The sequence below is a fragment of the Scyliorhinus canicula genome, chromosome 2, assembly GCF_902713615.1.
Source record: "Scyliorhinus canicula chromosome 2, sScyCan1.1, whole genome shotgun sequence".
NCBI lineage: Eukaryota > Metazoa > Chordata > Chondrichthyes > Carcharhiniformes > Scyliorhinidae > Scyliorhinus > Scyliorhinus canicula.
Window position 1 is genome coordinate 11,152,113 of NC_052147.1, and position 16,615 is coordinate 11,168,727.

General features: G+C 45.6%; 1 protein-coding gene across 3 annotated transcripts in view; it reads left to right on the forward strand.

Annotated features, from left to right (window-relative positions):
- LOC119950823 (centrosomal protein of 128 kDa-like) overlaps positions 1-10,047 on the forward strand; it is a 410,606-nt gene extending 400,559 nt beyond the window's left edge. For all 3 annotated transcript variants that reach the window (XM_038773666.1, XM_038773649.1, XM_038773659.1), the window contains 2 exons: positions 4,462-4,570; positions 8,962-10,047. In XM_038773666.1, coding sequence (XP_038629594.1) covers positions 4,462-4,570; positions 8,962-9,083 — 231 coding nt within the window. In that variant the 3' untranslated portion in view covers positions 9,084-10,047. The remainder of the gene's footprint in view (positions 1-4,461; positions 4,571-8,961) is intronic.
- Positions 10,048-16,615: the final 6,568 nt, after the last annotated feature.

A 16,615-nucleotide genomic window follows, 5' to 3' on the forward strand; every position in this document is an offset into this window, starting at 1 on the left:
GTGGGCCTGTCTGAGCCGCTAGGGGCGCATTCCCCGCCAACTCTCAGGAGGGCGGTGCCAAACACTCACCATTCATGCAACATGGGATCACTTTCCTGGCAGTGAGCAGTCCTACCCACTGAGAAATGCTGGCCAATCAGAGTAGGTCCAGGATCGCGGAGCAACCCTGGTAAGTGATGTCAGCAGGGGTGGTGAGTTGTGGGGGGCGTAGGTGCAGCGTGTTGTACTTCAGACTAACGGCACAAAATCAATAGGTTGCTGTTGCAAGTGGGTTGAATGCAACATTTACAGAGGTTTATTAAATAGGCCTTCACTGTACAAAAGCTGGTACTAGACTAAGGGCTAAAGCCCATGAAGTAGATGATCATGTCACACATGTCACATTCTTAAAGAGACATTGCACACAACTACAGTAATATATATATATATACAATATACATATATATATACATATATATAACATAGGGGATCGGCAGCAAGGGGAGGGGCGGCTCTCAGTGCCCTCCTCTCCTCTCCCTGATACCAGGTCCTTTGATCAGGCACTGCATACCTTAGAACAAGAAACTGCCCAGGAGACCACAAGCAACCCTCATGGTTTTACTTGTCGTGTTCTCTGAGTTACTACCATCATCTGTAGCACTTAGGGAGAATGGGATCAAAGGCTATGGGAGAAAGCAGGATTAGGCTATTGAGTTGGATGATCAGCCATGGTCATGATAAATGGTGGGGTAGGCTCGAAGGGACAAAAGGCCTCCTCCTGCTCCTACCCTCTATGTATCTGTGTATCAGAGGCAGGATGAGGCCCCTAATTGGGGATTTATTGCTCTTTAAGGGCTTCAGTTGGTGGCAGGGCAGTGAGGTCATCCTTCTTGTCACAGATTTAATTGGGTGGAAGTGGGAAGCTGGCAGTGCCCCCATCTGCCACCCTCCTGCTTAATTAAATTTCATGCCGTTGATGATATGCATAATGTAAGTTTGTACATTATATTATGCACAACCTCCGACCACTAGGTGGCATTGTGACCCCATCACATCACCATGTTTTCATGTGAGTGTACCTTTAAGAAATGGGTGTTTATCAAATAGAAACAGTGATGTCAGAGTATGTTTAGAGCTGGGTTTTGGTCTGTGGCTTTTTACTTTCGCTTTGAGCAAAAGGCTGGTGTGTGTCTGTGTTTTAGTTTCTGTTCGTAAGTTACTGCGTGTGACCTTCTCCAGCCCCAAAAACTTCCGAGACTCTGAAAGAGCCATTGTCCACAACACACTCCCTACTTATACTGAAATACCACACGTGAAAAGCAACCACAAATATGCTCACCCCTCACAGTCTTTAAGTTCACTAAACAAATCCAATCACGAAAGATAGAGTTTTATCCCTCGAGCCCCCAATTTGTTTTGGGCCAGGGTTTAGAGAACACCAAAGAGTATCTTGGAGTTCATTTGACACAACTTTTAATAGATTTTGGTTATGGGGAGCACAAGGGCCCACTCTGCAGGTGTGATGCAACAGAGATCTAAAGTACTTTTAAAACAAAACAATGTTTATTCTATGAATCCAGTTAACATTTTATAAACAAACAGTAAACATCTTAGCAACTATCAACTCAAATACTTCCCCCAAAGAATATAGTACTCTATAATTAACCCTTAATCTTTCCCAGCAACATCCATAAGACAACTACCCTCTTTAACAAAGGCAGCAGATTTAAATTCTCTACTGAGAGCAGTTATCACTTTTAAATTAGCAAGTGATCTGAAGACATTCTTTTTCATGAAGAGAGAGATCAAAATTACACCTTGTTTGGCTGGATGCAGCTCCAACTCTGAAAACGAAACTAAAACACAGGCACACCAGCTTTTTGCTCAAAATGAAAGTAAAAAGCCACAGACCAAAACCCAGGTCCACCCACACTCTGACATCACTGCAGCTATTTGATAAACACCCATTTCTTAAAGGTACATTCACATGACAATGTGATCCGGGAGTTGGTCGTGCTGGGAGATAGACATATTTGCAGTAGTTCCACGAGAGTTGTTTGATCGTTAATTAATCCAAGTTATCTTACCGCGCAGTTTGTTCTATGATAAATTCGATGATTCTATAAAATTATTTTAAACTACATGTTCTGTAGAACATGACATTGCCCGCCTCCAAATTCACCACAGGGGAGGGCATAAAATATCCCCCATTGAAGCCAATTGCAATGGCCATCTCTGCAGTGATCAGAAAACTCAGAACAGAACGGGGATAAACTTGGGGCTTACTGATCTTCATAATTCAATGTCACAACAGAATTGGGAAGCTAACAAAAGAGCTTGGTTGAAAATGCTCCAATGTTGTCAGCTTGCAGTTCCGCCCTCTACCCCCGGCTCTTCAATCCAAGGTGATGTGCCACCTTTCCAAATGGCTGCGTAATTCCATCAGTTTTCATCAGCCGTGAAAAAGGGCGTTTGTGAGATCACTTGCCATACCTCTTCAGACTTCCAGTTTAATTTGGATTTTCTTTTGAGTCGGGGGGGGGGGGGGGGGGGGGGGGAGAGGGGGGGGGGGTGTTGCCATTGGATAAGGGATCAAAGGATTTGGGGAAAAGACAGGTAAATGGAACCAAAGGCTGAATGGCCTACTGCCGTTCCTAATGTTCCTGAGTGAGGAGAGGGACAATGAAAGTCACTCGCATTGTATTCTCTCTGCCCTGAATTCAACAGTCCTGCAAGAATTCAACTCTCCTGCTAGTTGTAACCAAGCGACAGGGAGGAAAAATAAATGTGTGCATTGATTTACTGAATGGGTGTAAGCAGATACCCAAGAAAAATAGGACCAAGAAAAAGTTACTTTTTCCCACTGTTATGGAAAGGCTGTGGAAGACGTATTTTATTCTCTTTACATATATATTACCTGAGACAGACTTGATTTAGGCATCAATTACCAGGCAACTCTTTTTAAAGTATGTCCATTACCACAAAAACCTGTAACACATACAACATCTTTATTCTGAATATCACTGTTGTAAGTTCACATCTCCTGATTGTGTTGTTCCTAAAGTCTAGTTAATGTGACTATCACATTGTACGTGCTGTTATGCAATATGAAATAATCTTACAATTGTAACATAAAAGGCTGTTTTCTACTCCGAGGTTATTTTTGGTACAATTTTTTCTTTTGACGGTTTTTACATTGTTGGATCTATATGCAAAATAGTCATGTGAAGTGGGTATTGCAGTGCAATGGTTATGTTACTGGACTAATAATCCAGTAAACCGAAGTTCAAATCCTATCATGGGACCCGGAGAATGATATCTCAGTTTTTTTTAAATCTGGAAATAGAAAGAAAGTTGTTTTTTAGTAAAAGTGACTATGAAACACACGGCTGGGTTCACTAATCTTCCTTCAGGGAAAGAAACTCAAGGTCCTTACCTGGCCTGACCTATATGCGACTCCAGTCACACACCAATGAGGTTGACTCTTGGGTGTCCTCTGAAGTGACCTAGCAAGCCACTCAGTTGTATCGAATGCCCACATCAGAGGTTCGAGATGAAGGCCCACTCCCACCACCGCAGGGCAGCTGGGGACAGGCTATGTATGCTGGTCCCATTAATCAAAATAAAAATAACTTAATAGAAACATGAGAATGCATATTCACAAATAGTTCCAATGATCAGGTGTTGGGGCAAAACAGCAACTGATGGCTTGGTTGTTTAAAAGAAAGGATTTTTCAAAAATCTGTATCGAGTGTCTATTTAAGTTTTCTTAATGTTGTGCTCATTGAGGTGCCTACGTTAGATGCAGGCACATGACCATTTGGACACTCGGGGCTTGCAAGCTCACACCCAAACCAGGTTTAATGTGAGACAGTGCTGTAATTTACACCATGTACCTTTATCCAACAGTTCAGAAGAGCAATTCCGACTGAATCAGTGGGGCATTTTTCCGTTTGCTCCTCCAGCCAATGTATCACACCTTTTCTTTAAATCTTGCATGGGCTTCACTGACAAAACCAGTGTTGCCTAGCCCTAATTTCCCTCGAGAAAGTGTTTGGTACAAATTGGTTTTTGAGGCCATTTCAGAGTCAACCACATTGAAGTGGGCCTGGAGTCACAAGTAGGCCAGACCAGGTAAGGACGGCAGATTTCCTCCCCTTAAGGGATGAGTGAATCAGATGGGTTTTTACAACAATTGATGATTGTTTCATGGTCACCATTACTGAGGCTAGCTTTTGATTACAGGTTTATTCATTACATTTTTGTTGCCGTGTGAGATTTGAACCCTCGTCCTCAGCGCATTAGTCTGACCTCTCGATTGCTCATCCAGTGACATTACCATCGCGCCAATCTCTGAACGACGTTGTCAATTTACCATCAGTGTGAGGCAGTGCTCATTCAAGTATTGGATCGAAGCTTCCTAAACTTAAGGTTCTGACGTATTTCTTAAAGTGATTGTTTTTTTAAAATTCTGTCAAACAGGCGGAAGGCTCTGACACTAGCTTGCTGAATGAGAGGTTGGACAGTCTGCCTGTTACACTGCGTGATCAAAACGGTTCCCCTTCCAGCTGCTTCACTACAGACACAGGCTGTGAGTATATAATGGGTCGTCCCTACTCGCAGGCTGTTGTGTTAATTGTAGCATTGACAGGGTGATACAATAAATATGGGGTCTGGATTCTGGCAAGCGTTCTGGTATTGATGAACTTCCCCATTTACAAAGCTGTCAAAGTTTGGTTTTATTGCTCGATACCCATGGTGCCAATCCCATCGTAACCTTTGCAAAACACTTGTGTGTTCATTATGGGGGATAGATTTATCTATATCTTGCCTTCTGTGACGTACCCCAATGAGAATGTTTCCTTTATTTCTGCACGCATGTCATGATTGCATCAGATTGAATGGTTGCATGAAATGGAGGGGCTGCCATTTTTAATTCACTGGCAGATGTGAGGGGAATGTGGCACGTAATGTACCTGTAGAGACATCAGCCCTGGCAATACACAGGAAACTTTGGTGATGCAGGTAAAAATGTTGCTGCAGCAGATGTTGGCATGGGCTGCCATCCCTATATCAGCCCTGCAACTTCCTGAAGGTCTAATATAAAACATGACCAGTGGTGTAAGATCAAAATTGGGTGCGAGCATCTTTGGCTTTGGTCACTGTCTGTGCGGAGGAGTCTGCAAATTCTCCCTGTGTCTGCGTGGGTTTCCTCCGGGTGCTCCGGTTTCCCCCCACAGACCAAAGATGTGCAGGTTAGGTGGATTGGCCATGCTAAATTGTCCTTAGTGTCCAGAAAAAGTTTGGACACTAAACTGAGATTTGGGCTTAGGTAGGGTGCTCTTTCCAAGAGCCGGTGCAGACTCGATGGGCTGAATGGCCTCCTTCTGTACTGTAAATTCTATGATGTGGCTCCTATCATCCTACCCCATCTGGCCCTGGATTATCCTATTTTTCTCCCTTGTGAACCGACCCAGCTTACTCTTAGTTGTATCTGTACTATTCCTTCTATTAGTATTTGAACCACTTCCTGGGAAAGAGTTAAATCCTGAATTCTTCATTGAACATATTGTTAACTAGGGGGCATAAATTTAAGATGGTTTTGGTTTCCCCACAGGTAGAAACATTTTTTCTATGTCCACCCTGTCGAACCCTTTCCTAATTTAAAAATCTCCATGTCATCACCCGTCAGTCTCTCTTTTCAAAAGAAAAGAATCCAGCCTGTTCAATCTTCCCTGATAGTTCTAGCTTCTACGTTCTAATATCATTGTGGCATATCTTTGTTGCATCTTCATCACAGCCTTTCGAGGAGACCAGAGCTGGTTAGAGCACACCCAAGTACATTAAATCCTCGCTTTAAGTGTTTTAAGTTTTTTCATTTAACATGCGTCAGTTAATTGGGGGGGGGGGGGGGGGGGGGGGGATTCACATTTAGCGTTGTGAGTTGTGTTTTAACATTGTTTCATGGCAGGTGTGACATTGGTTGTGTGATCCAGTTGGTGCTATTTTGGAGCAGCTTCTCCAGCTCCCTGACCATCCTGTTCCCCGACCATCACAGTCCCCAACTCGCCTGCCTTTAATCTTGGCAACCCCCCCCCTCTGCCCCGACCCTTCTGATCTCTGGCCGAGCCAGACTCTCGCTAACCTTTCCTTTCGCGGCTTACCGCTGTGACCTACAATTCAAAGCTGCTCTCGCTGCAAAGCTGCTGTTCCTGCCTCTTACCACTCGCCTCCCAAGTCCTCACTCACAGCAGGGGTTTGAGAGAGCAAAGTGGCAGTCGGGGGAAGGTTCGCCAGTAACTGGGGGGTTCGATGACCATGATGAGCAGTGAGCGGGAGGTTTGGCAAGCAAGATTGGCAGCAACCAGGCTGATCAGGGAGAATGGGCATGTTGGAAGTGAGCACAAAGAGTTAGAATATTTATTTTATAATTTTAAATGTATTTTATTCAAAAGTTATTTCATTTACAAATGTAGAAATTTAGCAATTACAGTATTTCAACTTACAAGATATAATAGTTTGATCTTTTCTGAGGAGAAAGGTCCCTGAGAACCTAATTCCAGTTTTTACATTGGTTGTAATGAGAAAATCTAATTTGCTTCACCTTGATTCACTTTACCAATGACTTACCAATGGCCTAACCAAGGCCCTATAAAAGTTTAATGTAACTTCCCTGCTTTTCAATACTATCCATTTAGAAATCATTCCCAGTGCTTTGTTTGCATTTTAATAGGCTTGTTAACTTGCCTTTTTCATTGTGGTGTGTGTCGCAAAGCTTCCACATCCCTGCAAGTGGAGACAGAATGAATGAGGGAAAACAGTGAGCATTTATATAGATATATATATATATATCTATATAAATGGGAAAATTGTTTTTACTCTAAAAGTCTTCTGTACAGAAAAAAATTGGACATGACAGGGTGAAGTAGGAGGATAAATGAGAATTCCCACTGAGATTGTGAAACATCGCACAGAACGCGGCCCTGGAGAGCCAAGGATTTGTGAAAGGATCCTTCAGCCGTCCGATGTTTAACCTGGTATTTGCCATTGTTTGTTTTTGGTTCAGTTTGTGTCCAGTTGCTCTGTTTTACAACAGTTGACATTCACATCCATCTCAGAGCGAAGGCACAGGCAAAATTTCAACCGGCTCCCCTCTTCAGCGTCCACATGGCGTTAGCTGCTAATGCTGACAGTAGAAGGCGTACTAGCACTGTGCTAGCGATAGCGTGTTTGCCTCAGACCCCGCTCTCGATTTGCAACCCTCTGATTCCCCCAGTCGACATAGGGTAAGAGGGCAGAACTGGGATTAGCTGTGATGCTCCTGTGGTGGAATATTCTAACTGGACTTGCTTTGCTGGTTCAGGAATGACCAGGTTATTCGCTTTTTACCCACGAACTTTACCCACGCAGCTTAAAAAAAAGCATTGGCATTCGCCAAAAGCTTGTAAACCAAGAGGAGAGAAAATCTGAGGGTGCTGAGGGGTAGAAAGAAACTGTAACCTTTTTGAAGGGATTTCGGAAAATAATTCAGTTTGAGAGATTTGGCCAGCGTTTATCTCGCTCAAATATTTACTAGATACCCTTTCTGCCCGCTAGTATGCCTCCCCAATGCGAATGCTCTTTCAAGGAGGAGGCGTGGGACACAGCTAGCTGCTGTTTGAATTGCAGGAGGTTCACAATGCCTTTATTTAAACTTGGGATGTAAGTGTCACGGGCAAAGCCAACATTTATTGCCCTTGAGAAGGGGATCTGCTTCTTAAACTGCTGCAGTGCAGGTAGCCCACAGTTCCTTGTCTGCTGCAGTTTGGTGCAACTGATTGCCTTGCTTGGCCTTTTCAGAAGTTACTAAAGAGTTAACTGCATTGTTGTGGGCCTGGAGTCACATGTTGGTCACCCCTGGTAAGAATGGCAAATTGACCCCTCAAGGGCACTAGTGAAGCAGGTGGGTTTTAACAACAATCCAGTAGTTATCTGATCATGGTTAATGAGACTAGCAGTTGTTTGCGGAACCCCTGTCTCTGAAGTATTAGTCCAGGCCTCTGAATTAACAGTCCAGTAATGTTGTCACAATGCCACTGTGCCCTCTAACTTTTCTTTGTTGTGTGTGACCCCTCTACTGCACTGCGCTGATAAACTCCAGAATGCTGAATGGCCGTGCATGTCTTAAATTCACGTGTATGATGGACGTGTGCAGCTTGTTTATTGCACTGAGTGATACATTCAAGGTGACCACGTGCAGCTTTAAAAAAAGCATTGGTTGGAAGGTAGATTGGATTTGTTTATTGTCACGTGTACCGAGGTACAGTGAAAGGTATTTTTCTGCAAGCAGCTCATTAAGTACATGGGAAGAAAAGTGAATAAAATACATAAAAGGGCAACACAAGGTACACAATATAACTACATAAGTACCAGCATCGGATGAAGCACACAGGGTGTGGTGTTAATGAGGTAAGTCCATAAGAGGGTCATTTAGGAGCCTGGTGACAGTGGGGAAGAAGCTGTTTTTGAGTCTGTTCGTGCGTGTTCTCAGACTTCTGTATCTCCTGCCCGTTGGAAGAATGAGTAAGCCGGGTGGGAGGAGTCTTTGATTATGCTGCCCGCTTTCCCCAGGCAGCGGGAGGTGTAGATGGAGTCAATGGATGGGAGGCAGGTTCGTGTGATGGACTGGGTGGTGTTCACAACTCTCTGAAGCTTCTTGTGGTCCTGGGCTGAGCAGTTGCCATACCAGTCTGTGATGCAGCCCGATTGGATGCTTTCTATGGTGCATCGGTAAAAGTTGGGAAGAGTTAATGGGGACATGCCGAATTTCCTTAGTTTCCTGAGGAAGTATAGGCGCTGTTGTGCTTTCTTGGTGGTAGTGTGGACGTGGGTGGACCAGGACAGATTTTTGGAGATGCGCACCCCTAGGAGGGAAGGGTATCAGTGTCATTAACTCTATTCTCCAGTCAAATCACTTAGCGTTGTAATTCTCTTTCCTCACAGCACCAGATGGCACCGGCAGGCACAGAAAACTGCCTTCTGGAAAGGGAGATGCAAGCCGAGGACGGGAGCTCAGCAGGGCTGCTAATGGAAGACGGTCTCCTGCAGAAAAAGACAAGTATTAGGCCATAAAGACCAGGCAACGTTGTATGTTTTTCCAGCAGCGTTAATGGATGACGCTTGCCTTGTATCAAGCAGGGTGGCTGTGAGCGTTTACTGAACCACGTTCCCATCCATTATACGCATGGTAGCAGCAGGCACTCTTAAGTGCTTCTAAAAGCAGTCTTTTCCATTTATTTCCATTGTATTACCAACACAAGAAGTGTGTGCCGAAATTAACATCGCAAAAAAACAACTCCTCTATGCCATCATTTTTGAAAGCTGTAAAAAGTCTAAACTAACAGTCGACACAGCAAAGTTCAGGAAGGATATTGGCCAGAGGCTCTTGGCTTCAAACATGTAAGCTTTAAAAATGATCCCTCAAAGCAGCGTAACAGCAGATATATAGTGTGTGAGAAGGAACTACTCTTCAGCTTCTGATGTAAAGCTTTCATTAAAGATAACATAAAGGACTGGGGAGAGATGGTGGTAGGATGGGAAACTGATTGGTTGCCCCCTCCCATATTCTGGGTGCCACACTTTGGGGGGGGGAGGGGTGAAGACATTGGAGAGGGTGAAGAAAAGATTGAAGAGAATTTTTCCAGAGATGAGGGACTTCAGCCACAGATTGGAGAAGCTAGGGCCGTTCTTCTTAGAGAAGATAGTTTGAGAAGTGATTTATAGAGATGCTCAAAATCATGAGGGGTCTTGACAGATAGAGTGAAACTGTTCTCATTGGTGGGAGAGTCAAGAAGCAGGTGAAAGTTATTGGCAAAATAACCAAAGGTGAGATGTCAAGTAAAACATTTTTATGCAGTGAATGGTTAGTTCCTGGTACAAGCCAGCTCAATGGGGGCAGCGTTGATTCTCCAGGCAGCATGGTAGCACAGTGGTTAACACAGTTGCTTCACAGCTCCAGGGTCCCAGGTTCGATTCCTGGCTTGGGTCACTGTCGGTGCGGAGTCTGCACTCTCCCCCCGTATCTGCGTGGGTTTCCTCCGGGTGCCCCGGTTTTCTCCCACAGTTTAAAGATGTGCAGGTTAGGTGGATTGGCCATGCTAAATTGCCCTTTAGTGTCCAAAAAGGTTAGGCGGGGTTACTGGGTACGGGGTGGAGGGGTGGGCTTAAGTGGGGTGCTCTTTCCAAGGGCCGGTGCAGGCTCGATGAACCGAATGGCCTCTTTCTGCACTGTAAATTTTATGATTCTCCAATGACAGGAACCCGTGAATCCATTGCGCAAACGATTCCTGCAGGGCAGTTCGCTCTCCTCTTTTCAGGTACGGATTGGCTTTGGGTTCCTGCTCCTTGACTTGTTCCCACACGTCTGAGGGAACCTCTGGGAAGATTGTTCCCATTGGTGGTGCCACTGGCAAGAGCGGACTCGTGGCCCCCATGTGGTCCTGATGTCAGGATGCCAAAGTCTGCAGTATTTGGATTGTGTAATTAAATGAATTATGCCTTGTATAAATTCAGTCCGAGAGGATCAATATGGTCCTCAGCTGGGGTAATAGCCCTTTCATTCTTCACACCCTACAATGTTTCCAGTTGGATCAATGATGTGTTGCAAGTACCAGGTTTGGCTGCGCCAACATATACCAGCTAAACGGAGCCTTTGTGAATGGGCCTCAGCAAGTCTGCACATTGTTGCGAATTCCATAACTACTAGTTACTTTTATCTTCAAGATTCATTAACCTCCTGGATGAACCTCACATCAGTCATCTGGAGGGCCCTGATTTTAGATGGCAAGTGAAGGAGAGCTGTTATGCTTCAGACTGGTGGCTGAAAATCACAGACTGTAGCCAATTTCAGAAGATGATGATATTGCAGTTCATAGAGAGCCAAAGTCATTATGTTTACAAGATCCCATATATCTCAGTAGCTGTAATTCCAGAACCCGTTTAGGTTGATTTAGCTTCTTAGAAGGAACTGCAGCTGCCACACTGTACTGAGTATAAAGAGTCTCCCGAGTCTCATGCGGTTCATCAGAAATCTTGCACTTAAACGCCCTAATGGGAAAGCATACTGAGAGACACGGCAGTGGGGAGTGCTCAGCTGGTGCATGCACCAAAGATTCGGAGAAACTGGAGGATAAAGGAAGCATTGTGCATGTGTGAAACAGCAAGTTCATTACCCTCGTAATAAGGCAGCTTGATGTCTGAAGCTGGCCTACAGAGACAGAGGCCGCACTTAGGCTTTCTATTCATCAGTGATGCCCCTTATACAATACTGAATCCGAATGATTGTCAGGGCATCTTTTGAAACAGTCATTGTCTTCCTTACACAATCTCCTAGGCAGGCAAACTAGAGATGGATTCCGTGCCATTGACATTTTAGCCCATGTGGTTCAAGAGGAGCATCACTCAATTGATTCCAAATCAGTTGGAATGCCTTACTTACTGGGCACATAATATTGGAAGGGTGGATGGAGGGAAATAAACTGATAAATTTCACTGTAATTTTTAACATATCGTAATTGTTTTTAAACTAGAGTTGATTTCTAATAAATGTGTCACTCATTCCAGCAAAGATTTTCAATATAGCAAATGCATTACATTGCGATACTCTGTTTGATTCTAGTGGACTAACCCAGTATCTATTCACTTCCATTATTTGTAATCCAACCATTATAATGCATTCCCAGGTTTCTTAATTCCAATTTGCCTGAGGCTCACTTCCTCCTCACTAATTAACTTCCTTGTGGTGCTATAAGCACTTGCATAGTGCTTAAATTGCCTTACAGACTAAATGCCCTGAGAGATGATTCATTTCCAATGTTTCACTTCACCAGCAATACCTAGCCTCAGTGAGAAACTGCTCACCAGTCAGAAACCCTAGTGATGCTTTATTCCAAGCACTTTTTAACTACTGCTGGTCAAAGTCTGCACTCTATATGGCCATGATGGTGCAAGCATGAGAACAGACTATCCAACCTGTAGGTATGCGGCCTGCTCCTGTGCCATTATCGGTTCCATTGATTATAGCTCCTCTTTACTGGACCACCATTTTCAACACCCTCCAGGGTGTCGAATTCTGTGTGAAATCCTGCTCCGAGTTTGCTGGAGCAAGTTGTTGCCCAACATTGCCCCATGTGACCACCAAGCCCCAAAGTTCCGGGTTGCAATGCCGGTGGCAGCACCATCTTCCACCACAATACGTACAGAGCCCAGATGTGAAATGCTCTGTAATAATGCAAAATACCGCGGTTGCTGGAAATCTAAACCGAGGTTGCTGGAAACACTCAGCAGGTCTGGCAGCATCTGTGGAGAGAGAGAGAGAGAAGCAGAGTTAACGTTCTGAGTCCATTTCCAGAGGCTGCCAGACCTGCTGAGTGTTCCAGCACTTTCTATTTTAATTTTATATTACGTATTATAAAATGCTCTGTACCAGTCTGTCACGTGTTCTCGCCCTCCAAGATGAGATGTTAATTTGAGGTCTGAACTGCCCATTCTGATTGAGCAGAAGGACGTCAAAAATCCCTCTGATACTTTCTGAAGAAGAGTTGGGAATTATTCTCGAGCCCCTGGCCGGAATTCATCTTCATTTAACACCTCCTAAAAAACGTCAACTGGTTACGTCCATCGTGGCTATTTGGGGGAGAGATGGACTGGTGCATCTTCCCACTTGTAGTCCCTGCACTTCACATGACCCTGTGCTATGTGCTTTGAGGCAGCTCAGCGAGATTAGGCACTATGTTAACGCAGGTCTATTTATTTACTTACCATATAACCTGCATTTAACTTAATAAAGTAATCAAATTAAGCCTTGGTTGCAGAATTTGAAGAGCCCAGGTGCACAAAATATAAATATTTTATCTTTCATCTGAATTGACCTGGACATCCTGATCCTAGTATGTAATTCCTCGCGGATTATTTGGATTGAGCTGTAATATGCCACTCAGGTTTTTTAGGCATACAGGCTTGCCATTCGAATGAGATCACTGTGCAGATTGATTTAATGATTACTGTAATACTGTTTTTTTTTAAATGGCTGAGATGAAAAGAATTTTAATAAATGCTATATTTACAACTTTTGCTGACTGCGTAAACGTGTTTATTTCCTAATGGATCTCGCATGGATAATGGTTAGGGGAGTGATCTCCTCATCGAGATGAAGGCTGGTAATGTTCTGGCCAATTTTGTTGCTCAGTACCAGATCCAGAATTCCCAAGTCAGGTAAAACACCCATTATTTTGGACCAATTACTTGGCTCAAAACATTCCTCCCTCCTTCATTTTGTTTGAACATATCCCCAAATAATCTACTCCGATAGCCTCCGAGGTTTGATTTTCTTTCTCGGGTTTAGGGTGAAGCCGTGCTGATCGGCCATTAGAGTTTTCTTGAGAAGTTTAGTGGTCTTGGGTCAGACATTTAGGATTTTGCCGCAACGATGGAGAAGGATAGGTGAGTTAGGATGGTGTGAGTTATGATCATGGTCCCGTGATCTGTCCGTCTTTGCAGCACTCCCTCGGTACAGCACTGAGGGGGGTTCTCCCTATTGCAAGGGTCCGGAGGGTTCTCCCTACTACAGTTGGGGGGGGGGGGGGCAGTACATTGTGGGTGGTGGAGGGGGTGGTGGCCCTTGGTTGGGCTCGGATGGTCTCTCGCAGCGTGGCCCTGGCATGGTGGGCCAAGGGAGTAACTCCTTGGGGTGGATGCCCTCTTGGCCCACCATGTGGTCCACCACGCCAGGGCTGTGCTGCTAGAGACCACAAGTGATCCGCGCCCTCGTGATTCCTGGGAACCCGAGAATCATGGAAGGCCGAAGCACAGGGCGCCGGGCCTGCTAATTGGACCCATTTGCATTAACTTAAATGTTCCCACTGGCGCTCGGGCATGGACCTCGATCCCGTCGCCAGCAGGGGTCGGGAGCTTTGTGATCGGGTGGGCGCCCGGCGTCGATCCCGATTTCGTCCCGACCGCCAATTGTCCGTCCCATCAGGGAACGCAATCCTTGCGTCCCGGGGCGGAGTATCTCACCCAGTGTCAACACATCAAAGGTACTTGGCTGCACAGCTCCCTGGGAATCCTGCAAGCTCTTTCCTATTTTTAAACACTTTGTGTTATATAGTCCAGATCCAGTTTTGGTCCTGCACAGAAAGCATTGTAATGAAGAGCAGTGGATCGTTAAACCAGCCTGTAAATAAATATGTAATGACTTTTAGCAACAGAAGCATTTTCCTTTTATTGTGACTAAACCAAAGTTACCAATTTAGCATAGCAGACATAACCTAGTTATCAAAACCTGCCCTCTGGCCACTAAATAAAATGGGATCTTTGTTAGACTTTGTATGATGAAAGTGCCCTTATCCTGATAACACAAAGTGCCTTACAGAGAGAGGAATTTATAGTATGCAGGGTAGTGGTTTTTCACAGATTTTTGGGGGGGGTTGGGTGGTGGTCACACAGTCTTTTTTGGAACCTTTTACCTCATCTTTACCCGATTCCACACAATTTGATTTTGAAGTTTACTCCCTCAAATTGAGCATATATTCTGTTACTTGAGAAAGCATGTTTTAATTAAAAACAAAGGGCTGGATTCTCCGTTTGAGAAACTAAGGGCGAAATTCTCCCAAAACGGGAGAAATCGTCAAACTGCCGTAAAACCCGGGCGGGTTTTACGGCATCGCGCCCCTTCCTGACGGGGGACCGATTCTGGTCCCCCGTCGGGGCTAGCAGCCCGACGTCGGAGGCCCCGACAAGTCGGGCTTAACGAAAATCGTTAAGCCCGCTTGTCGGATTTAGCGCCGGCTGACGCGTCATATGACGTCAGCCGCGCATGCGCAGGTGGGAAGACTCCACCCGCGCATACGCGGGTGACGTCATCGCGTTTTTGCGCGAAACCCGCGCATGCGCGGTCCGGGTTGCCCCTCAGCCGCCCCGCGTATTGATACTGCGGGGCGGCGGAAGGACAAATAGTGCGCGGGCATCGGGCCCGCTGCCCGCGATCGGTGGGCACCGATCGCGGGCCCATGGCACCCTTGGCACGGCCGTGGTACTGCCGTGCCAATCGGTGCCATGGTTATTTTTTTCCAGGTGGTCACGACGTTTTTACGAATGGCAGGACCAGGTGTGTTTGCCGTTCGTAAAAAGGTCGTAAAGGGCTGGGACTTCGGCCCTTCTAACAGCTGTGAATCGCTGCCGGCCGTAAAAAAACGGCGGCAGCGATTCGTGTCGGGATTTCGGCGGGGGGGGGGGAGAATAGCGGGAGGGCGTCAAAAAAGTCGGGAAGGCCCTCCCGCTATTCTCCCACCCGTCGTGGGGGGGGGAGAATTTCGCCCTAAGTGCTGATGCCAGGACTGAATGGCGAGTGTTCTACGTGCACGATAGGGGCGCCGGTCCTTGATTGATTCGGGTACTCCTAATGGACTAGTGCCGTTACCACGCGGGACTAGTGCTATTCCAATGCATGCCGGCGTGTGATATGACGGGGCCGGAATTGGCACTGGAGAAACTGACTAGCAGAAGCTGCATATAGGCTCTCCATGCCCCACAAACCCTCATCCTAGCCTAGAAGATGGCACTGGAGCACGCCCATCCCGTTGATGGGTCAGCTGGAGCCAGGGGGTGTGGCCTGCGGAGGCACCATACGACCTGTGCCGCTAAGTTCACAGTAGGCAGTCAACAGCATGCGCATGGCTGCCTTGCAGGCTGCAGCAATGGTGGTCCGTGCCCGTTCACCCCGATGGCCCACTTTCCGGCCGCCCTGTGCTCCTCCCCCTGGCCCTGACAGAATCCTCTATAGTGATGTTGGACACTTTCTGTCCACTCTCTCAGCCCCTAATGCTGAGACCCCCCCCCCCCCCCCCCCCCCCCCCCTTGACTTTGGAAAACACCTAATTTTGACCCACTTTTCCTGGAAAAAGCAACGCAATATTGGAGAATAAAGTGTCTTAGTTTTAATACAAATATTTTTTAAATGTTACTCTCTGGAAGTAGCTAACTTGATGTTAGTTGGTCAAAAGTTTGAAGTAGGGTTTGAGTAGGGTGATCATGGCTCGGCACAACATTGAGGGCCGAAGGGCCTGTTCTGTGCTGTACTGTTCTATGTTAACCTTTACAGGAATGGATGAATGCTTCATGAGGTTTTAATGAAAATTAGAAATGATCGTTGTACTTTTATTCATAAATTATTTTACTTGGTGACATAGAATCTACAATACAGGAATAGGCCATTCAGCCCAACTACTGAATGCTGATCTTTCTGCTTCACGTGAGCCTCTTGTTTTTCTTCCCCTAACTCTATTCCCTTGTCCGACACATGCTTATTTAACCTCCCCTTAATTGCATCTATACTACTTGTCTCAGCTACTCCCCCTGGGAGCGAGTTCACATTCTCACCGCATCCTTCATTCAGAATTCTTCATTCAGATGTCCCTATTTTATTTCTTGATGATTTTCTTATTTTGACACCCTCTCATTTAGCTCTTCCCCAATAGTGTAAACGCACTGAGTCGGCTCTATCAATGCGCTTTATAATTTTAAAGCCCTATCACCCCTTAGCCTTCCCTCTTCAAGAAATCAAACCTGTTCATCTCTCATTTCTGCTATCAGCCTAGTC